Below are 18,726 nucleotides of genomic sequence, written 5' to 3'. Positions count from 1 at the left end.
TTTCTCTGATCAACAGGACTTGTCTCTAAGGTGGACCTGGTCACCTTTCTGGAGCTATTGAAGGATCCCAGGAATATGAGTAGAATGGAGACAACAGCCATTTACCCAGGTAGGTATGAATGGTTGGAGATGATGACTCAGATGAGAGGTCCAAGGAGCAGCGAGGAACTCATCCTTCATCACGTAATGTTGGGAGATTTGCTTCAATGGAAATGGTTTTCGAAAACCTGGGTTTGTTCTGCTACTGTGATAGAAATGTATCACCTGCCCCATTCTCACTCTGAAATCATTCATGAATTTATCTCCAGTGATTACTTTTCTCCATCACAGTGTGACCTAAAAATCTCCTCTTGGCTTGTGACAAACTACATTCATTTGTTGCTCTTCCATTTCTTGGGAGACCTAGGAAAACTCTGCCCATTTCTGAGTAACCGTATGACAGTCCTTTTAAAGTTTCCTTCTACTTCTAGACAGAAATGTGTGAGTCAAGTGGTAGACAAACTGCCAAATTTCCAGGAATACTAGGGACGGGTTTTTGTTCTCTGATTTATAATTTCCTATCCACTGGGAGCAACACATAGGACCTTCTAAATAAATTTCAAATTCAAGTAATTTTTCACTGCAGAAAGCAAAACCTGGTGAAAATGAAACAGTGCACATCTCAGGTTGACTTGAAAGTTTCTCATTACCTTATATGATCTCATATGAAATATCTTTAGTGTATTTGCCCCAATTCTAACATGCTAAAATACTTTATTGTGTTTTATTACCTGATAGAATTTAAAATAAATTGACATAAAATCTTAGCACATTTTCCACTACATTATTAATGGTTGATTCAAGCTATGACAATTTTAGATTATATAAAGAAATCTTTATTAAAAGTTCTAATTGGAATATAGCTATTTTCCAATTTTGTACTCCTATACAGCAAAGATAATCAATTATACATATCAGTCAGTTCAGTTCCGTTGCTCAGTCAAGTCTGAGTCTGTGATCCATGATCTGCAGCAGGCCAGGCTTCCCTGCCCATCACTAACTCCCAGAGCCTGCTCAAACTCATGTCCGTCGAGTCAGTGATGCCATGCAACCATCTCACCCTCTGTCATCCCCTTCTCCTCTCATCTTCAGTCTTTCCCAGCATCAGGGTCTTTCTCAGTGGGTCAGTTCTTTGCATCAGGTGGCCAAGGTATCAGAACTTCAGTTTCACCATGTCCTTCCAATGAATATTGAGGACTGATTTCCTTTAGGATGGAGTGGTGTGATCTTCTTGCAATCCACGGCACTCTCAAGAGTCTTCTCCAACACCACAGTTCAAAAGCATCAATTCTTCAGCACTCAGCTTTCTTCATGGTCCAACTCTCACATCCATACATGACTACTGGAAAAACCATAGCTTTGACTAGAACCTCTCACTGTTTCCACTGTTTCTCCCACTCTTTGCCATGAAACGATCTGACCAGTGCCATGATCTTTGGTTTTTGAAGGTTGAGCTTGAAGCCAGCTTTTTCAGGCTCTTCTTTCAGTTTCATCAAGAGACTCCTCAGTTCCTCTTCACTTTCTGCTCCAAGGGTGGTGTCATCTGTGTATCTGAGTTTATGGATATTTCTCCATGAAATCTTGATTCCAATTTTTGCTTCATCAAACCGGGTATGTCGCATGAACTACTGTGCATATAAGTTAAATAAGCAGGGTGACAAATGATGTGCTGCTTTCCCAATTTGGAATCAGCCCATTGTCACATGTCCAATTCTCACTGTTGCTCCTTGACATGCATACAGATTTCTCAGCAGACAGGTAAGGTAGTCTGGTGTTCCCATCTCTTTAAGAATTTTCCACAGTTTCTTGTGATCCACACAATCAAAGGCTGTGGTGTAGTCAATAAAGCAGATGTATTTGTTTTTCCAGAACTCTCTTGCTTTTTATATGATCCAAGGGATGTTGGCAATTTGATCTCTGATTCCTCTGCCATTTCTAAGTCCAGCTTGAACATCTGGAAGTTCTCGGTTCACGTACTGTTAAAGCCTCACTTGGAGAATTTTGGGCCTTTGCTATTGTTTGAAATGAGGGAAATTGTGTAGTAGTTTGAGCGTTGTTTGGCATTGCCTTTCTTTGTGATTGGAATGAAAACTGACCTTTTCCCATCCTGAGGCCACTGCTGAGTCTCCAAAATTTGCTGGCTTATCGAGTGCAGAACTTTAGCATTATCATCTTTTAGGACTTGAAATAGCTCAGCTGGAGTTCCATCAGCTTTGTTGGTCATCATGCCTTCTAAGGCTGACTTGACTTTGGATGCTGGGATGTCTGTTACTAGGTGAGTGATACCACCATTGTGGTTATCTCGGTCATTAAGATCTTTTTTGTATACTTATTCCAGGTATTCTTGCCAGCTTCTCTTAATATCTTCTGCTTCTTTTAGGTCCATCCCGTTTCTGTCCTTTATTGTTCCCCTCTTTGCATGAAATATTCATGGAACCTCTAATTTTCTTAAAGAGATCTCTAGTCCTTACCATCCTATTGATTTCCTTCCCATTTAGGTCTCCACAGAGTAATGAGTAGAGTTCCCTCTTTCAATCATAGTTTTAAAGTCTCTCTTCTTATTTAATTTTTTAAAACTAGTACTTTATTGAGTTTGTCTTATTTGTATTCAGCTTCCTCGGACACTGTCTTATGTGTCCTTAGTTTCTGACTAGTTTCTCTGTCACTATCATCTATGATTTTTAGATTGAAAGATCTAATAGAACATTCTCAGAAACATGTGTGGCAAGAAGTGGATTTCAGAAATACTAGGCACCTAGGATTTGTGAAAGTGCTTGGTGTCTCCACTTAAGATGACTAAAAGCAAGAAGTAATCATTAGATTGCCTATCACCTCTTAACTCAGTGGTCCTTGGAGGTTTTATCTTGTTTCTTCCCCTATAACATATTTATTTGCCATCTCATTTTGTCCAGCGTTCTGTTTGTGGTCTTTGTTTTGAAGGGTGCAGCCACCTAGTTAATCTTCCTTCTAGTATCTGCACCTTGGTGGGTGAGGTTGGTCCAGAGGTTTGTGCTCTTATCCTCTCTTGATCTGTGCTCTGATTGCTGTTAACTGTGACCAGAGCCTGCCTTGGATATTCAGGGCTGTTTCCCCCTTGTTCTGTGGTTGTTAGTGCCCTCTCTCTGGTGGTGCCTGCTCCCTGCATGGTGGAATAGAGCCCCCAGATCTGAGTCTTTACTGTGATTCTTATCTATGGTGCGAGGCAGGTGGGATTGGAGCACACTCACTGGGAGAGAAGTCACTGAGTATTACTGCTCTAGGAATGTTCACCTCAGGGTGTGCTCTGGTGTCCTCTCTCATGCGTCCTGCAAGCTCTCATGTTATGTAGTGTTGGCACTCCTCTTGTCCCCACCTTAACCATGGGCATTATGGCACATGGCCCTGGTGTCTGTCAGCTGTTCTTTTCACAGGGTCACCTGCATAGATTCAATGAAGTCAGGTCCTGGGATGCATTCAGCATGGAGCTGGACCCGCTGTGGTGCTATGGAGCAGCTCAGGCTCTGTCCTGGCCCAGCCCCCTTGGATAGGAGCCACAAAGTCTACAGCTACTAAAGCTACACCTGCCACGAATGAGAGAGCCCTTGGTTGTGGGTTCAGATGCTCTGTAGGGGCTGAGGTTACAAAGCTGGTTATGGGTGTAAGACCGTGGCTTTTGTTGCTGCAAGGAGAGTTTTCAGCTTTTCTTCTTTATTGCTGGTGTTCACCTGTGCTTTCTGCTCCATCTGTGCGTGTGGCCAACTTACAGGTGTCTTCTCCTGAGGCTGCCCCAGAGCACAGGATTCTGCTGATTGTGGAGGAGGTCAATGGCGGAGGCCATGGCTGGGGGCTCAAAAGACCCCAGGCTGTGTAGAGTTCATAGTCCTTGGCTAGCAGGGGCGGGCACAAGGGACAAGGGATGCAGCGGACTCATTCCCTGGGCATCACTTAACAATGACACTCTCTATAGTGGTTCATGCTTCCTCCACAAGCTTCCCGTTTATAGACCTCCTCCCTCACTCCCGTCCCCTCAGGATGTCTCCTCAGAGCGAACCACAGTCCTCTGCCTGGGTCTGCTCTCCAAACCCCACATTTCAGCACCCAGCCCTTGTCTGCATCGCTGGACATGCCACTAAGGCTGGGTAGGCAGGGCTGGGGTCAGTACCCTGTGTCCAGGTCTCACTCTGTCCTGCTGCCACACACTGTTTTCCATGTTCTCTTCCCACAGAGAATGAGGCTCTCCTTCTATCCAAACTGAGCTCCCCGAGTGAGGGGCTTCCTTGGATATGGTGACCTCCTCACTTTCATCTCCCCACAGGGTTGCAGGCCCCAACCCACTTCCTCTCTTCTTCTATTTCCTTCTTCTTTCTTTTGTCCTACCCTACAGAGCAGGAATCTTTCTTGTCCTTTCAGATTTCCAAGGGCCTCTTCTAGGGTTCAGCTGGGCTCTGTGAGCATTGTTCCATTTCTCATTCATTTGTAGAAAGAGAGATGAGCTCCACATCTGCCTAAGCCTCTGGCATCTTGATCCTTCCATCTCTATTTTATTTTTAAACTAGCTATGATCATCAATTTTCTCTAAATCTTTAAAGATATTCACTGAGAATAGCAGGTAAAATTACTTGTTATTTGGTATCTTTCAGCTATGTCTCCACAAGACACCCAGGATTTGATGCCAAAGAATCCAGCGTTAGAAAATGTATTCCCAAAAACAAACCTAGGAATATATCAAACATTTCACCTCAGAAACTTAAATTTAATGAAAGATTGGGAATATACCAGGGTATATGAAAGACAGAGAGGATGTTTATATGGACATAAAGAAATGGAGACAGTTACACATAATGCTAACATTACTGCAAAAAGAAATGATCAACATGAGTCAAATTGGGAAAAACAGCAACTTCAGTCTTCAATATCTGCTGAGAAGTGTAAGTCTTTAACAAAAGATTTCCATCCTTTTTTGAAATATACGTGTTCTCTAAAAGAAAACGTGGAAAATCTGGAAGGTAATCTAGTATCTACTGCAAATACTCATTCAAACAATTCTGAACATAGGCTTCGAGTAAACATACATTCAAGGATGTCTGAACACCTACAATTTAACAATGAGTGTGAAAACTCACAATTTAAGCAATTTGAGGGATCCATGAGCAGGGTGTCATTGTTCTTCCCCCAACAGATATCTTCTATCCATTCCAAGATGTATAATGTTGATGATAATGGAAGAGATGCAATCCAACCATCATTGTTCAATACATATTGTGATATGGTTAGTACACAACAATTTTCCATGTATAATAAAATAAGTCAGACCTTAAGTATGAGCCCCAGCTCCAATGATTACAAGAGTATTTATGGTGGACTGAGAAGATATTCAGGCAATGAAACTAGGTACACAGTTGAAGGAAACTCAAACCTTAAGAAACATCAGGGACCTGAATCTTCAAACAAGGTTTCTAAAAGTAATAAATGTAGAAATACCTTTGATCAAATGTCAGGTTTTTCTCTAGATAAGAGTACTTGTACTGGAGAGAGCACTTGTGGTGAATATGGTAAGGTTTCTAATCACTGTTCAGAACTTACTCAACAGGACGCTGTTCAGAATGCACAGGAAGAAAACAAGTGTAAGATATGTGAGAAAGTGTTTAGTAAGTCATCGAATCTTAGTAGACATAGGAGAATTCATACAGGAAGGAAACCTTTCAAATGTACAGAATGTTGCAAAGCATTTAATGGTCACTCACTTCTTACTCAACATCAGCGCATTCATGCTGGAGAGAAACCTTATATATGTAAAGAATGTAACAAAGCCTTTCGTCGTTCCTCATTTCTTACTCAACATCAGCGAATTCACACTGGAGAAATACCTTATGAATGTACAATATGTGGCAAAGCCTTTACTTACAACTCAAGCCTTATAAAACATCAGCGAATTCATTCCGGAGAGAAACCTTATAAATGTACAGAATGTAGCAAGGCCTTTACTTACAACTCACTTCTAATTCAACATCGGCGAATTCATACTGGAGAGAAACCTTATAAATGTACAGAATGTGGCAAAGCCTTTACTTACAACTCAACCCTTATTCAACATCAGCAAATTCATACTGGAGAGAAACCATATAAATGTACAGAATGTAGCAAAGCCTTTATTTACAACTCACTTCTTATTCAACATTGGCGAATTCATACTGGAGAGAAACCTTATAAATGTACAGAATGTAGCAAAGCCTTTACTTACAACTCACTTCTTATTCAACATCGGCGAATTCATACTGGAGAGAAACCTTATAAATGTACAGAATGTAGCAAAGCCTTTACTTACAACTCACTTCTTATTCAACATCGGCGAATTCATACTGGAGAAAAACCTTATAAATGTACAGAATGTAGCAAAGCCTTTACTTGCAACTCAAGCCTTATTAAACATCGGCAAATTCATACCGGAGAGAATCCTTATAAATGTATAGAATGTAGCAAAGCCTTTACTTGCAACTCAGAGCTTATTGAACATCAGCGAATTCATACTGGAGAGAAACCTTATAAATGTACAGAATGTAGCAAAGCCTTTACTTACAACTCAAGCCTTATTCAACATCGGCGAATTCATACTGGAGAGAAACCTTATAAATGTACAGAATGTAGCAAAGCCTTTACTTACAACTCAAGCCTTATTCAACATCGGCAAATTCATACTGGAGAGAAACCTTATAAATGTACAGAATGTAGCAAAGCCTTTATTTACAACTCACTTCTTATTCAACATCGGCGAATTCATACTGGAGAGAAACCTTATAAATGTACAGAATGTAGCAAAGCCTTTATTTACAACTCACTTCTTATTCAACACCGGCGAGTTCATACTGGAGAGAAACCTTATAAATGTTCAGAATGTAGCAAAGCCTTTATTTGCAACTCAGACCTTATTGAACATCAGCGAATTCATACTGGAGAGAAACCTTATATATGTAAAGAATGTAACAAAGCCTTTCGTCGTTCCTCATTTCTTACTCGACATCAGCGAATTCACGCTGAAGAGAAACCTTATAAATGTACAGTATGTGGCAAAGCCTTTACTTACAACTCACGCCTTATTCAACATCAGCGAATTCATACTGGAGAGAAACCTTATAAATGTACAGAATGTAGCAAAGCCTTTATCTGTTACTCAGATCTAACCCATCATCAGCGAATCCATACTGGAGAGAAGCCTTATATTTGTAAAGAATGTAACAAAGCCTTTAATCATTGCTCAGTTCTTAGTCAACATCGTCGAATCCATTCTGGGGAGAAACCATACAAATGTAAAGAATGTGGCAAAGCCTTTATTAGGAGTTCGGCCCTTATTCAACATCACCGAATTCATACCGGGGATAGACCTTATAAATGTACAGAATGTGGCAAGGCCTTTATTACACATTATAATCTTACTGAACATCGGCGCATGCATACTGGAGAGAGACCATATAAATGTACTGAATGTGGCAAAGCCTTTGGTTACAAGTCAGCTCTTACTCTACATCGGCGAATGCATACTGGAGAGAGACCTTATGAATGTACTGTATGTGGCAAAGCCTTTAGTCGGAGTGGTCATCTCACTACACATCTGAGAACACACACTGGAAAGAAACTCTAGTAATGGAACAAGTGATGGAAGAGGTTTGCCCTAAACATGCATCAGAAAACACAAGAGTTTATATAAGAATCCAATGGAAATGATGTAACCAATATGTAGAAAAGTATTTAATCAAAAGTTAAATGGAAATAAATATCAGAGATTGCATAATAGAAGGCATTTCATCAATCTTGATTTCAGAAGTTTCTCTGAAGTACAATGACTGTAGGGAGTACTCCATAGTTAAAACACATAGAAAATGGACATATTAGCATGAATCGTGAGATGAAGGTTGATGGTTAGAAAGTTACAATTCTTAGCAATGTATGTATGAAAGCAAAAGTAAAGTCGCTCAGTCGTGTCCAACTTTGCAACCCCTAGACTAGCCTACCAGGCTCCTGTGTCTATGGGATTTTCCAGGCAATAGTACTGGAGTGGATTGCTATCTGTATGCTTGTTGAGAATGACGTGATTTTAGATTCTTTTAGGTGAATGTAATTGAACACTCAATCCATACTAAGCTTTCTACTGTGTTTGAAACGTAGTTTGTTTTTTTTTTTTTATGGTTTGTTAAAGATTAGCCTTTTTATATTGTGTTGCAACCATTTCTATCTATCCTCCATTAGAAGATGAAGGATACCATAATGTAAAATGGACAGTAACCATCTAAATGGAGGTGTTTGGCATTGATGTGAAATATCTGGAAGTTGCCATGATGAAAGTGATCATTTAATCTTTCCATGTATTAAAGTAAGATAGAAGTTGGTTCACAAGTTTCAATAGTAATATCCTTGATTTGTAATAAAAACACAATGAGAGTTCACTGCAATATTGATGTATCTTTATAATATCAACACACAAGTCATGATTATTACTTGACAATGTTGAAATGAAGACAGCTTCTGTGATAACCCAGAAACGTATTAGAAAGTCTTCCTGGAAGAGGCGTGGAATTAGTGTATACCATGCCTCCTAAGTGCTTCCTAGGCTTTGTCTGGTAAGCTGTAGAAGTCGCAAATCTCATATCCTTATATCAAAAAATGTGTATTGTTGACAATTTCCCTAAACTGGTCCATGCTGTTGCTGCCTCAGCATCTGTCTGGGCAGCAGGCAGCCTGTGGTTTCTTGAACTCACAAAAGCCAGTCCTGTGAGCACCTGCTTTAGATGACCAGCTTCCTTGAGATCAACAGTCTTGCTGAGCCCCAGGGTCTACTTTACAAGCCCCCCTTCAATGACACCCTCACAGTGCTCACCGGATTTGTTGTTTTGGTTTGAATGGATTAATTCACACTCACCCTAGGGACCCCAGAACACCTCACCCAGTGTAACTTCTACAGGCTAAACTGCAAGAACTGGTGTTTTCTCTGCCTGATTCTAGCTTTGACCTCTCTCAGAAATTCCTGCCCGAAATCCTCCCCTACAGAGAGGTCTTAGGTGTGGTGAGTGTGAGGCTTTGAGCTCAGGACTCCTGAACGTTGGTTTGGGAGAAGAAACATCAGAAAAAAATGGGATTTGCCGATGACTCCATTAACGGCCACACTGTAGACCTGCAGATTGATAACTTCTTGGAGTGGGGACCTGACCACCAGGGATTTGTATTCATTGAAATGGTTCAAAAAGAATCTTTAGCCAAATGGTTTCCATCTGGTTTCCCATCAGGATCACATGACCAGTGTCAGGAACTGACCTCACTGGTGCCCTCCCAACAAAGTTCTATTGTGGTCCTGTGGGAGCATCACTGTGGTGTCTAGGAAGTGCTCCAGGGGATTCTAAGCAGAGGACCGGGTTAAAGAAGTGCCTCCTGATCCATCTGTGAGAGCTGAGCCCTGGCTTTGTCCATGGAGAGGCAACAGGTTGGTCTAGCTGGATTTGGACAGGGGAAGTCAGTCAGCTCATGCCGAGGTCCAGCCCCGGCTGATCCAGGGAGTTCGAAGGGGAGAGGGCTTCGGTGACCAGGATACGATAGCTTTAATTAAATATTAATGAGAGATATAAAGAGTAATAGAATGAGAATAGCTCAGCAGGAAAATTCAGTGGAGAAAAGAGGCTGAGTAACTTGGTTTACACGGGAAACCAAGAAACTCAGCCAGAGTTTGAGAAAGAGACATGGGAAGACCAATCTTTCAAGTAACTGATTCCATTCTTTATTTTCCAGGGTCTGTTTTTATATACTGAGATGTTATGCAAAAGTCACGCAGGGACAGCAGTCCTGACTTTTATTAAAGTCAGGTGCTTCATACAGATGTTTACAGAGGTCTTAGGGGTGTTACATCATCTTCTGGCCAGGGGGCCTGCTGACAATTTATGACCCTGTCCTTGTGACAGCGGTCAGTCAACACTTATTTCTCCAGGGGTGATTATTCTTAAAACAGACACCACCCAAATAAAGTTACATTCCTATAGGGTGAGGGTGTAGTGGGTTTTAATTAAGGAAAGAATTTACTTAGCATAAGGTCTAATGTGATTAATATCAAAGGTTAATACTTATTTCATCTATATATTCATTAATGTGTGTAAGGGCAGGGGATGTGGAGACTTAACAGTAAACATTAGCTCAACAAATGAAAAAACCTTCACCAATACAATTTCTAATCAGCCCACTATACTTATACTAATAGTTTTCTAACTTCTCTAAAGAACCTGTTTTTAGAAGGTTTAAAGCATCTCGTGCCTCTCACTGTTGGGAGGCTGTGAGCAATCACATGTGGCTGGACAAGCCTGTCAGGCAGGCTAGAGAACCTTCAGAGGAGTTTGTAGGTTGAAACACTTATATCACACCCAGGAATTATTATTAACTGGAGCTCTAAGTTAACTCCTTCTCCGAAAGAGGTGGTGGGGGACAGCCCCCCGTAAAGTCAGAGGTGTAGGTGAGAGCACAAAGTAGTCAAGTAGGCAGACTCTGGTTTTGGGGGTAGATGCTCGAGAATTTCCAGAGGGACTCCTGAGGCTTGATCCCACCTTTGCGTATGTCGAGCCTCCTTCCTCATGACCTTTGCCACGGGTGGGGGTTCACCCAGCATCAGCTCACATCATCTGTGTGAGCAGAGTGTTAGAAGCTCTCTATCGGGAGAGAACAATCAAGAAATAAGTTCACAGGCTGGTCTCCAGGTAGGAATTGATTGTTCCCAAATCTCTCCTGAGACAGAGGACAGGAGAGGTCGGTCTTCTCAGCTTTTCAAGGCCCTTCTGTCTGTAAGAGCATTGGTTGCAGGTTAAAGAGCTGTTTTGATACCCTCAATAGTATTTTCTCAAACCGCAGAAGTGCGTTTGCAGCGTAACATCCCCAGAGAAGACAGAGCAGGAGGAAGAAGAGGAGGAAATGGCAACTTCTCAGGTAAATATCCTGTCCTGGGTCTGGGGCTGCATCTGCTTTCCCTCCTGAAATGCCCAAATGAGAATCTGCAAGCCTTTGGCTTTCTGCTCCTAGTTTTTCTTCCCAGGCATCTCATCATCTTATTTTTTCCCATTTCTTATTATAAAAGTGAAGACCAGCCCTTTAGACTACTTCCTTGTGTCCCAGAGCCTTTGCTCCATTGTCTGCATCCTTGCTTTCTATGGAACATGATGAATTCTCAACATGAATCAGCGACTTTCAGCTGTTGAAACTATTCTTTTTGTGAGAGATCAGCATGGGGAGTCACTCCTATCCTCACTCCCACTGGGATGTGGTTTGGTGTTGGGATTTTAGGGACGTTGCGAAATGCAGTGATGACTTAGCACCTGGATGCAATATAGATATTTAAAACAGAATTTGAAAATGCCATTATACAAACAACCAACTCTCTTCTGTCCATGGGATTTTCCAGGCAAGAATTTTGCAGTGGGTTCCCATTTCCTCGTCCCGGGAATTCTCTCCACCCCGAGACTGAAGCCACATCTCCAGCATTGGCAGGCAGATTCTTTACCACTGAGCCAGCTGGGAAGCCCAGTGACTCAACTCAGAGGTCCCGAGTTTTTCAGAAAATTTTCAGAAATAAAAAGAAAACTAGGAGATGCTGTCCTTTGTATTGCTGAGTCTTACTAGTTAAATGCATTATTAGGATACTAAACAGGGGAAGTATATGTGAAATGAAATTTGCATAAAATTGACATTTTTAAATGTTAGATTCAAGTTATAATTTCATTGTTAATTCCAGAATGCCCAGGCAGTGATTGTGTATCTTTCATGTGATTCATTTACACCATGACATCTGATGCCCACTGGTTCTGGAGACGTCACTCTGACATCATGAGACTATGAAGTTCATACTTCTCCTCTCTCTCTTTAAACAAGGTTGTGGAAAAAAAGAATAAGGAATGTGTGGAAATGCTCATAGTTAATGGAGAAACTCCCCATCTTCTTGGTTTGTCTTTGCTTCTGAGAATGAACACTCATTGTGTTGATTATAGATAGTGGGTTTTCCAGGTATGCGAATTGATCACTCAAGCCCAGGTGTGGTGTTTCTAGAACACTCCAGGCTCAAATCACAGACACAGTCTTTTTACCACTTGTTTGTATTTTTTAAAATATTTACAGCAATCATAATGGAGCTAATCTGTTTTCCACTGTGTTGAAAGATAAAGCTCAACACAAATGATACAGTTTTTCAAGAAAGAAAAGCTTCAGAACCAATAGTCTTAATTTATCTTATACTGCTGTGTATGTTTCCACCCTAAATGTATCTAAAATGTACAAAGAATATCATCCACAAGTAGATGTATATATATTAACCCTTTAAAAATGATCTTGATTTTATTGACATGAATAGCTTTAATATTCTTAGTAAGTATAATCTCATTTTAATGTATCTGTGTGTGCAGAAAAATGTTGAAATTATTTGATGATTTTTTTCTTGTTTTGGTATTCTCCCAAGTTATATAAAGTTCTTTTGAAAAATACACTAATTTATTTGTTTGGCTCGGTTGTGTCTTAGTTGTAGCAGGCAGGATCTTGGAGCCATGTGGGAGATTTTGTTGACACTGGAAAACTTTAGCTGTGGGGTGTGGGATCTATTTCTCTAAGCAGGTATTGAACCCATCCCCCTGCCTTGGGAGCTGAGAGTCTTAGTCATGGACTGTCAGGGAATGTTTCACAGTGGGAGTCCTGTGTGCCCTTTCCTCTCTCTCTTGAGCCCTCTGTTCCTTTTCAGTTCCTCTCAGGAGGAGAGGAGTGACAAGCCACTCCCAGGACTGAGATAATAGAGATGGGATGCTTACAGAGGATTTCTTTCATTAGCTTTTCCATTTGGTGAAAGGGATTATTTAAGACCCTCTTTTGATATGAATCCTGGAGATGGAAATGGCAACCAACTCCAGGATTCTTGCCTGGAGAATCCCATGGACTGAGGAGCCTACTGGGTTACAGTCCACAGGGTCGCAAAGAGTGGGACAGGACTGAGTGACTTCACTTTCACTTTCACTTTGATATGGATAGAAAGTGATCAGATCAGATCAGATCAGTCACTCAGTCGTGTCCGACTCTTTGCGACCCCATGAACTGCAGCATGCCAGGCCTCCCTGTCCATCACCAACTCCCGCAGTTCACTGAGACTCATGTCCATCGAGTCCGCGATGCCGTCCAGCCATCTCATCCTCTGTCGTCCCTTTCTCCTCCTGCCCCCAATCCCTCCCAGCATCAGAGTCTTTTCCAATGAGTCAACACTTCGCATGATGTGGCCAAAGTACTGGAGTTTCAGCTTTAGCAGCATTCCTTCCAAAGAAATCCCAGGGCTGATCTCCTTCAGAATGGACTGGTTGGATCTCCTTGCAGTCCAAGTGACTCTCAAGAGTCTTCTCCAACACCACAGTTCAAAACCATCAATTCTTCGGCGCTCAGCCTTCTTTACGGTCCAACTGTCATATCCATACATGACCACAGGAAAAACCATAGCCCTGACTAGACGAACCTTTGTTGGCAAAGTAATGTCTCTGCTTTTGAATATGCTATCTAGGTTGGTCATAACTTTCCTTCCAAGGAGTAAGTGTCTTTTCATTTCATGGCTGCAGTCACCATCTGTAGTGATTTTGGAGCCCAGAAAAATAAAGTCTGACACTGTTTTCACTGTTTCCCCAGCTATTTCCCATTAAGTGGTGGGAATGGATGCCATGATCTTCGTTTTCTGAATGTTGAGCTTTAAGCCAACTTTTTCACTCTCCACTTTCACTTTCATCAAGAGGCTTTTGAGTTCTTCTTCACTTTCTGCCATAAGGGTGGTGTCATCTGCATATCTGAGATTATTGGTATTTCTCCCCGCAATCTTGATTCCAGTTTGTGTTTCTCCCAGTCCAGCGTTTCTCATGATGTACTCTCATATAAGTTAAATAAGCAGGGTGACAATATACAGCCTTGACATACTCCTTTTCCTATTTGGCACCAGTCTGTTGTTCCATGTCCAGTTCTAACTGTTGCTTCCTGACCTGCATACAAATTTCTCAAGAGGCAGATCAGGTGGTCTGGTATTCCCATCTCTTTAAGAATTTTCCACAGTTTATTGTGATCCACATAGTCAAAGGCTTTGGCATAGTCAATAAAGCAGAAAAAGATGTTTTTCTGGAACTCTCTTGCTTTTTCTATGTTCCAGCGGATGTTGGCAATTTGATCTCTGGTTCTGCTGCCTGTTCTAAAACCAGCTTGAACATCTGGAAGTCCACGGTTCACATATTGCTGAAGCCTGGCTTGGAGAATTTTGAGCATTACTTTACTAGCGTGTGAGATGAGTGCAATTGTGCGGTAGTTTGAGCATTCTTTGGCGTTGCCTTTCTTTGGTGTTGGAATGAAAACTGAGCTTTCCCAGTCCTGTGTCCACTGCTGAGTTTTCCAAATGTGCTGGCATATTGAGTGCAGCACTTTCACAGCATCATCTTTCAGGATTTGAAATAGCTCAACTGGAATTCCATCACCTCCACTAGCTTTGTTCGTAGTGATGCTTTCTAAGGCCCACTTGACTTCACATTCCAGGATGTCTGGCTCTCACTCAATGATCACACCATCGTGATTATCTGGGTCGTGAAGATCTTTTTTGTACCGTTCTTCTGTGTATTCTTGCCATCTCTTCTTAATATCTTCTGCTTCTGTTAGGTCCATACCATTTCTGTCCTTTATTGAGCTCATCTTCGCATGAAATGTTCCTTTGGTATGTCTGAGTTTCTTGAAGAGATCCCTAGTCTTTCCCAATCTGTTGTTTTCCTCTATTTCTTTGCATTGATCACTGAGGAAGGCTTTCTTATCTCTTCTTGCTATTCTTTGGAACTCTGCATTCAGATGTTCATATCTTTCCTTTTCTCCTTTGCTTTTCGCTTCTCTTCTTTTCACAGCTATTTGTAAGGCCTCCCCAGACAGCCATTTTGCTTTTTTGCATTTCTTTTCTATGGGAATGGTCTTGATCCCTGTCTCCTGTACAATGTCACGAACCTCAGTCCATATTTCATCAGGTACTCTATCTATCAGATTGAGGCCCTTAAATCTATTTCTCACTTCCACTGTATAATCATAAGAGATTTGATTTAGGTCATACCTGAATGGTCTAGTGATTTTCCCTACTTTCTTCAATTTAAGTCTGAATTTGGCAATAAGGAGTTCATGGTCTGAGCCACAGTCAGCTCCTGGTCTTCTTTTTGCTGACTGTATAGAGCTTCTCCATCTTTGGCTGCAAAGAATATAATCAATCTGATTTCGCTGTTGACCATCTGGCAATGTCCATGTATAGAGTCTTCTCTTGTGTTGTTGGAAGAGGGTGTTTGTTATGACCAGTGCATTTTCTTGGCAAAACTCTATTAGTCTTTGCCCTGCTTCATTCCGTATTCCAGGCCAAATTTGCCTGTTACTCCAGGTGTTTCTTGACTTCCTACTTTGCATTCCAGTCCCCTATAATGAAAAGGACATCTTTTTGGGGTGTTAGTTCTAAAAGGTCTTGTAGGTCTTCATAGAACTGTTCAACTTCAGCTTCTTCAGCATTACTGGTTGGGGCATAGAATTGGATTACTGTGATATTGAATGCTTTGCCTTGGAAACGAACAGAGATCATTCTGTCGTTTTTGAGATTGCATCCAAGTACTCTATTTTGGACTCTTTTTTTGACCATGATGGACACTCCATTTCTTCTGAGGGATTCCTGCCCACAGTAGTAGATATAATGGTCATCTGAGATCAATTCACCCATTCCAGTCCATTTCAGTTAGCTGATTCCTAGACATTCACTCTTGCCATCTCTTGTTTGACCACTTCCAATTTGCCTTGATTCATGGACCTGACATTCCAGGTTCCTATGCAATATTGCTCTTTACAGCATCGGACCTTGCTTCTATCAGCAGTCACATCCACAGCTGGGTATTCTTTTTGCTTTGGCTTCATCCCTTCATTCTTTCTGGAGTTATTTCTCCACTGATCTCCAGTAGCATATTGGGCACCTACTGACCTGGGGAGTTTCTCTTTCAGTATCCTATCATTTTGCCTTTTCATACTGTTCATGGGGTTTGCAAGGCAAGAATACTGAAGTACTTTGCCATTCCCTTCTCCAGTGGACCACATTCTGTCAAATCTCTCCACCATGACCCGCCCGTCTTGGGTTGCCCCACGGGCATGGCTTAGTTTCATTGAGTTAGACAAGGCTGTGGTCCTAGTGTGATTAGACTGACTAGTTTTCTGTGAGTATGGTTTCAGTGTGTTTGCCCTCTGATGCCCTCTCGCAACACCTCCCGTCTTAGTTGGGTTTCTCTTACCTTGGGCGTGGGTATCTCTTCACGGCTGCTTCAGCAAAGCGCAGCCATTGCTCCTTACCTTGGGCGAGGGGTATCTCCTCACCGCCGCCCTTCCTGACCTTCAATGTGGGATAGCTCCTAAAAGCCTCTTGATGAAATTCAAAGAGGAGAGTGAAAAAGTGGGCTTAAAACTCAGCATTCAGAAAACTAAGATCATAGCATCTGGTCCCATCACTTCGTGGGAAATACATGGTGAAACAGTGTCAGACTTTATTCTGGGGGGCTCCAAAATCACTGCAGATGGTGACTGCAGCCATGAAATGAAAAGACGCTTACTCCTTGGAAGGAAAGTTATGACCAACCTAGATAGCATATTCAAAAGCAGAGATATTACTATGCCAACAAAAGTCCATCTAGTCAAGGCTATGGTTTTTCCAGTGGTCATGTATGGATGTAACAGTTGGACTGTGAAGAAAGCTGAAAACCAAAGAATTGATGCTTTTGAACTGTGGTGTTGGAGAATATTCTTGAGAGTCCCTTGGACTGCAAGGAGGTCCAACCAGTCCATCCTAAAGGAGATCAGCCCTGGGTGTTCATTGGAAGGACTGATGCTAAAGCTGAAACTCCAATACTTTGGCCACCTCATGCGAAGAGTTGACTCATTGAAAAAGACCCTGATGCTGGGAGGGATTGGGGGCAGAAGGAGAAGGGGATGACAGGATGAGATGGCTGCATGGCATCACTAGATGGACATGAGTTTGAGTGAACTGCGGGAGTTGGTGATGGACAGGGAGGCCTGCGTGCGGTGATTCATGGGGTCTCAAAGAGTTGGACACGACTAGCGACTGAACTGAACCGAACTGAACTTTGATATGGATTGCCTTTTGGCATTATGGCCTCTATTACTCTGTTTCCTTGGTAACTTGTAAAGTCTGGTCTTTTGATCTTTATCTGAAGAAGCTACGTTGTAATACAGTATATATACTCACACAGAATTCAATAAAACACCCTTGTACCGCCAGAGACTTGGGTCCCCGTGTCCTTCTTTCTCTCTCTCTTTCTGGCTGATTCCCTGAAGCGCAGAGGCCTGCTGTGTAACCCAGGGAATATTGGCCTCTTTCCTTCTTTTACTTTCTTATCGTCAACTCTGGACCACCAGGTTCCGTTCCATTAAAGTACCCCAACAATGGACCACCACAAAAGTCCCTCTAAAACTTCTATAAACTTTCATTAGTGTTGTCTCTGTGTATTTGTGTTTTATTAGTTCAATTCTAGGTCACACAAACTGAAGCAAAATTCAAGCTCTGCCATTTAATGAATGTTTGACAAAATATTTGCCAAAAGGTAGAACTGCAATGGTGTTGATTTTATATTCTTTATGTGGTGCATTCAACAGTAAAAAATTGTTAGAAAGACATAGAATATATACTAAATAAGTCAAAGGGTTGTAGCTGCCCTGGGTACTATTCTATCAGACCTCTCAAATTTGCAAAACACTTACAATTCAATGTTTAAGTATGAATCTTTACTATTCTATTTCTTTGCAGCTCATGTAGCTCAAAATGGCTATTTATGGAGCAGTTTTCTTCACATTACTAGTTACAATAAGCTTGTTTAAAATGTGGCGCATTGGCCCCACTCCAAAACTCTTGAATCAGAGTATGCTTTTTTTTAATGTCTCCTGTTTTCTTGATAGACAATTTATCCTGTTTCACAGGCTTATGACACTCAAAAATTAATATGCCAATGTTGATCCGATCATTTTATAATTTCTCTTCCAGATCACAATAGTTTGTGTAATGCTTTGTGGATCATGTCTCATCCTCTTTTCTTGGGGTCAAAATGTGGTGGAAAATATTACTCTGTAAAAATGTTATTCTGTACCATCAGCCACACCACTAATCACAACCAGGTCTCTGAACTTGCTGTTTTCATCTTGGGTCGCATGAGGAAGTCTTCCCATGGCCACATGGCATCTTTCCTTTGTATTTCAGGGACAGCTGACATTCTGGGATGTGGCCATAGATTTTACTCAAGAGGAGTGGGAATGCTGGACCTCGGTCAGCAGGAATTGTACAGGGACGTGATGGTAGAGAAATATAGGAACCTGGCCTGCTTGGGTAAGGATGACTTCCTTCCAGAATCGCTTATCTACCATCAGGGTTTTGCTTCTTTTGTTCTAGACGGTCTCCTGAAATCTTTTTCTTCTTCCAATAATTTCAGGTCCTTGCTTTCTAGGGGGAAATGGGTATGTGTGATATTTGAAAGACAATTTTCACGAGTCATTATTATTCTAAACTACTTCTTCCTTGATGTAATCTGTTGCCTTCAGTCTTTTTGTTTGTTTGTTTACTTTTTAATTGAAGGATAATTGCTTTACAGAATTTTGTTGTTTTCTGTCGAACCTCAACATGAA

General features: G+C 41.5%; 2 protein-coding genes across 13 annotated transcripts in view; both read left to right on the top strand.

Annotated features, from left to right (window-relative positions):
• Positions 1-8,466, top strand: part of LOC102395360 (zinc finger protein 11-like) — a 63,219-nt gene extending 54,753 nt beyond the window's left edge. For 7 of the 12 annotated variants that reach the window (XM_045163291.1, XM_045163286.1, XM_045163289.1 and 4 more), the window contains one exon: positions 4,659-8,466. In XM_045163291.1, coding sequence (XP_045019226.1) covers positions 4,659-7,654 — 2,996 coding nt within the window. In that variant the 3' untranslated portion in view covers positions 7,655-8,466. Of the gene's footprint in view, positions 1-16; positions 110-4,658 lie in introns of all 12 variants that reach the window. The other 5 variants (XM_025270142.3, XM_044931477.2, XM_044931476.2 and 2 more) reach the window with 1 other exon arrangement.
• Positions 8,467-10,700: 2,234 nt separating this feature from the next.
• The window catches only part of LOC123330292 (zinc finger protein 501-like), an 85,852-nt gene continuing 77,826 nt past the window's right edge, over positions 10,701-18,726 (top strand). Inside the window, exon 1 of the mRNA XM_045163351.1 lies at positions 10,701-10,742. The gene's annotated coding sequence lies outside the window, so the exon portion shown is untranslated. The remainder of the gene's footprint in view (positions 10,743-18,726) is intronic.

The sequence above is a fragment of the Bubalus bubalis genome, chromosome 18 (assembly GCF_019923935.1).
Source record: "Bubalus bubalis isolate 160015118507 breed Murrah chromosome 18, NDDB_SH_1, whole genome shotgun sequence".
In the NCBI taxonomy this organism is placed as follows: domain Eukaryota; kingdom Metazoa; phylum Chordata; class Mammalia; order Artiodactyla; family Bovidae; genus Bubalus; species Bubalus bubalis.
Note: the sequence above shows the minus strand (reverse complement) of the source record. Positions and strands in the feature narration are given on the sequence as shown.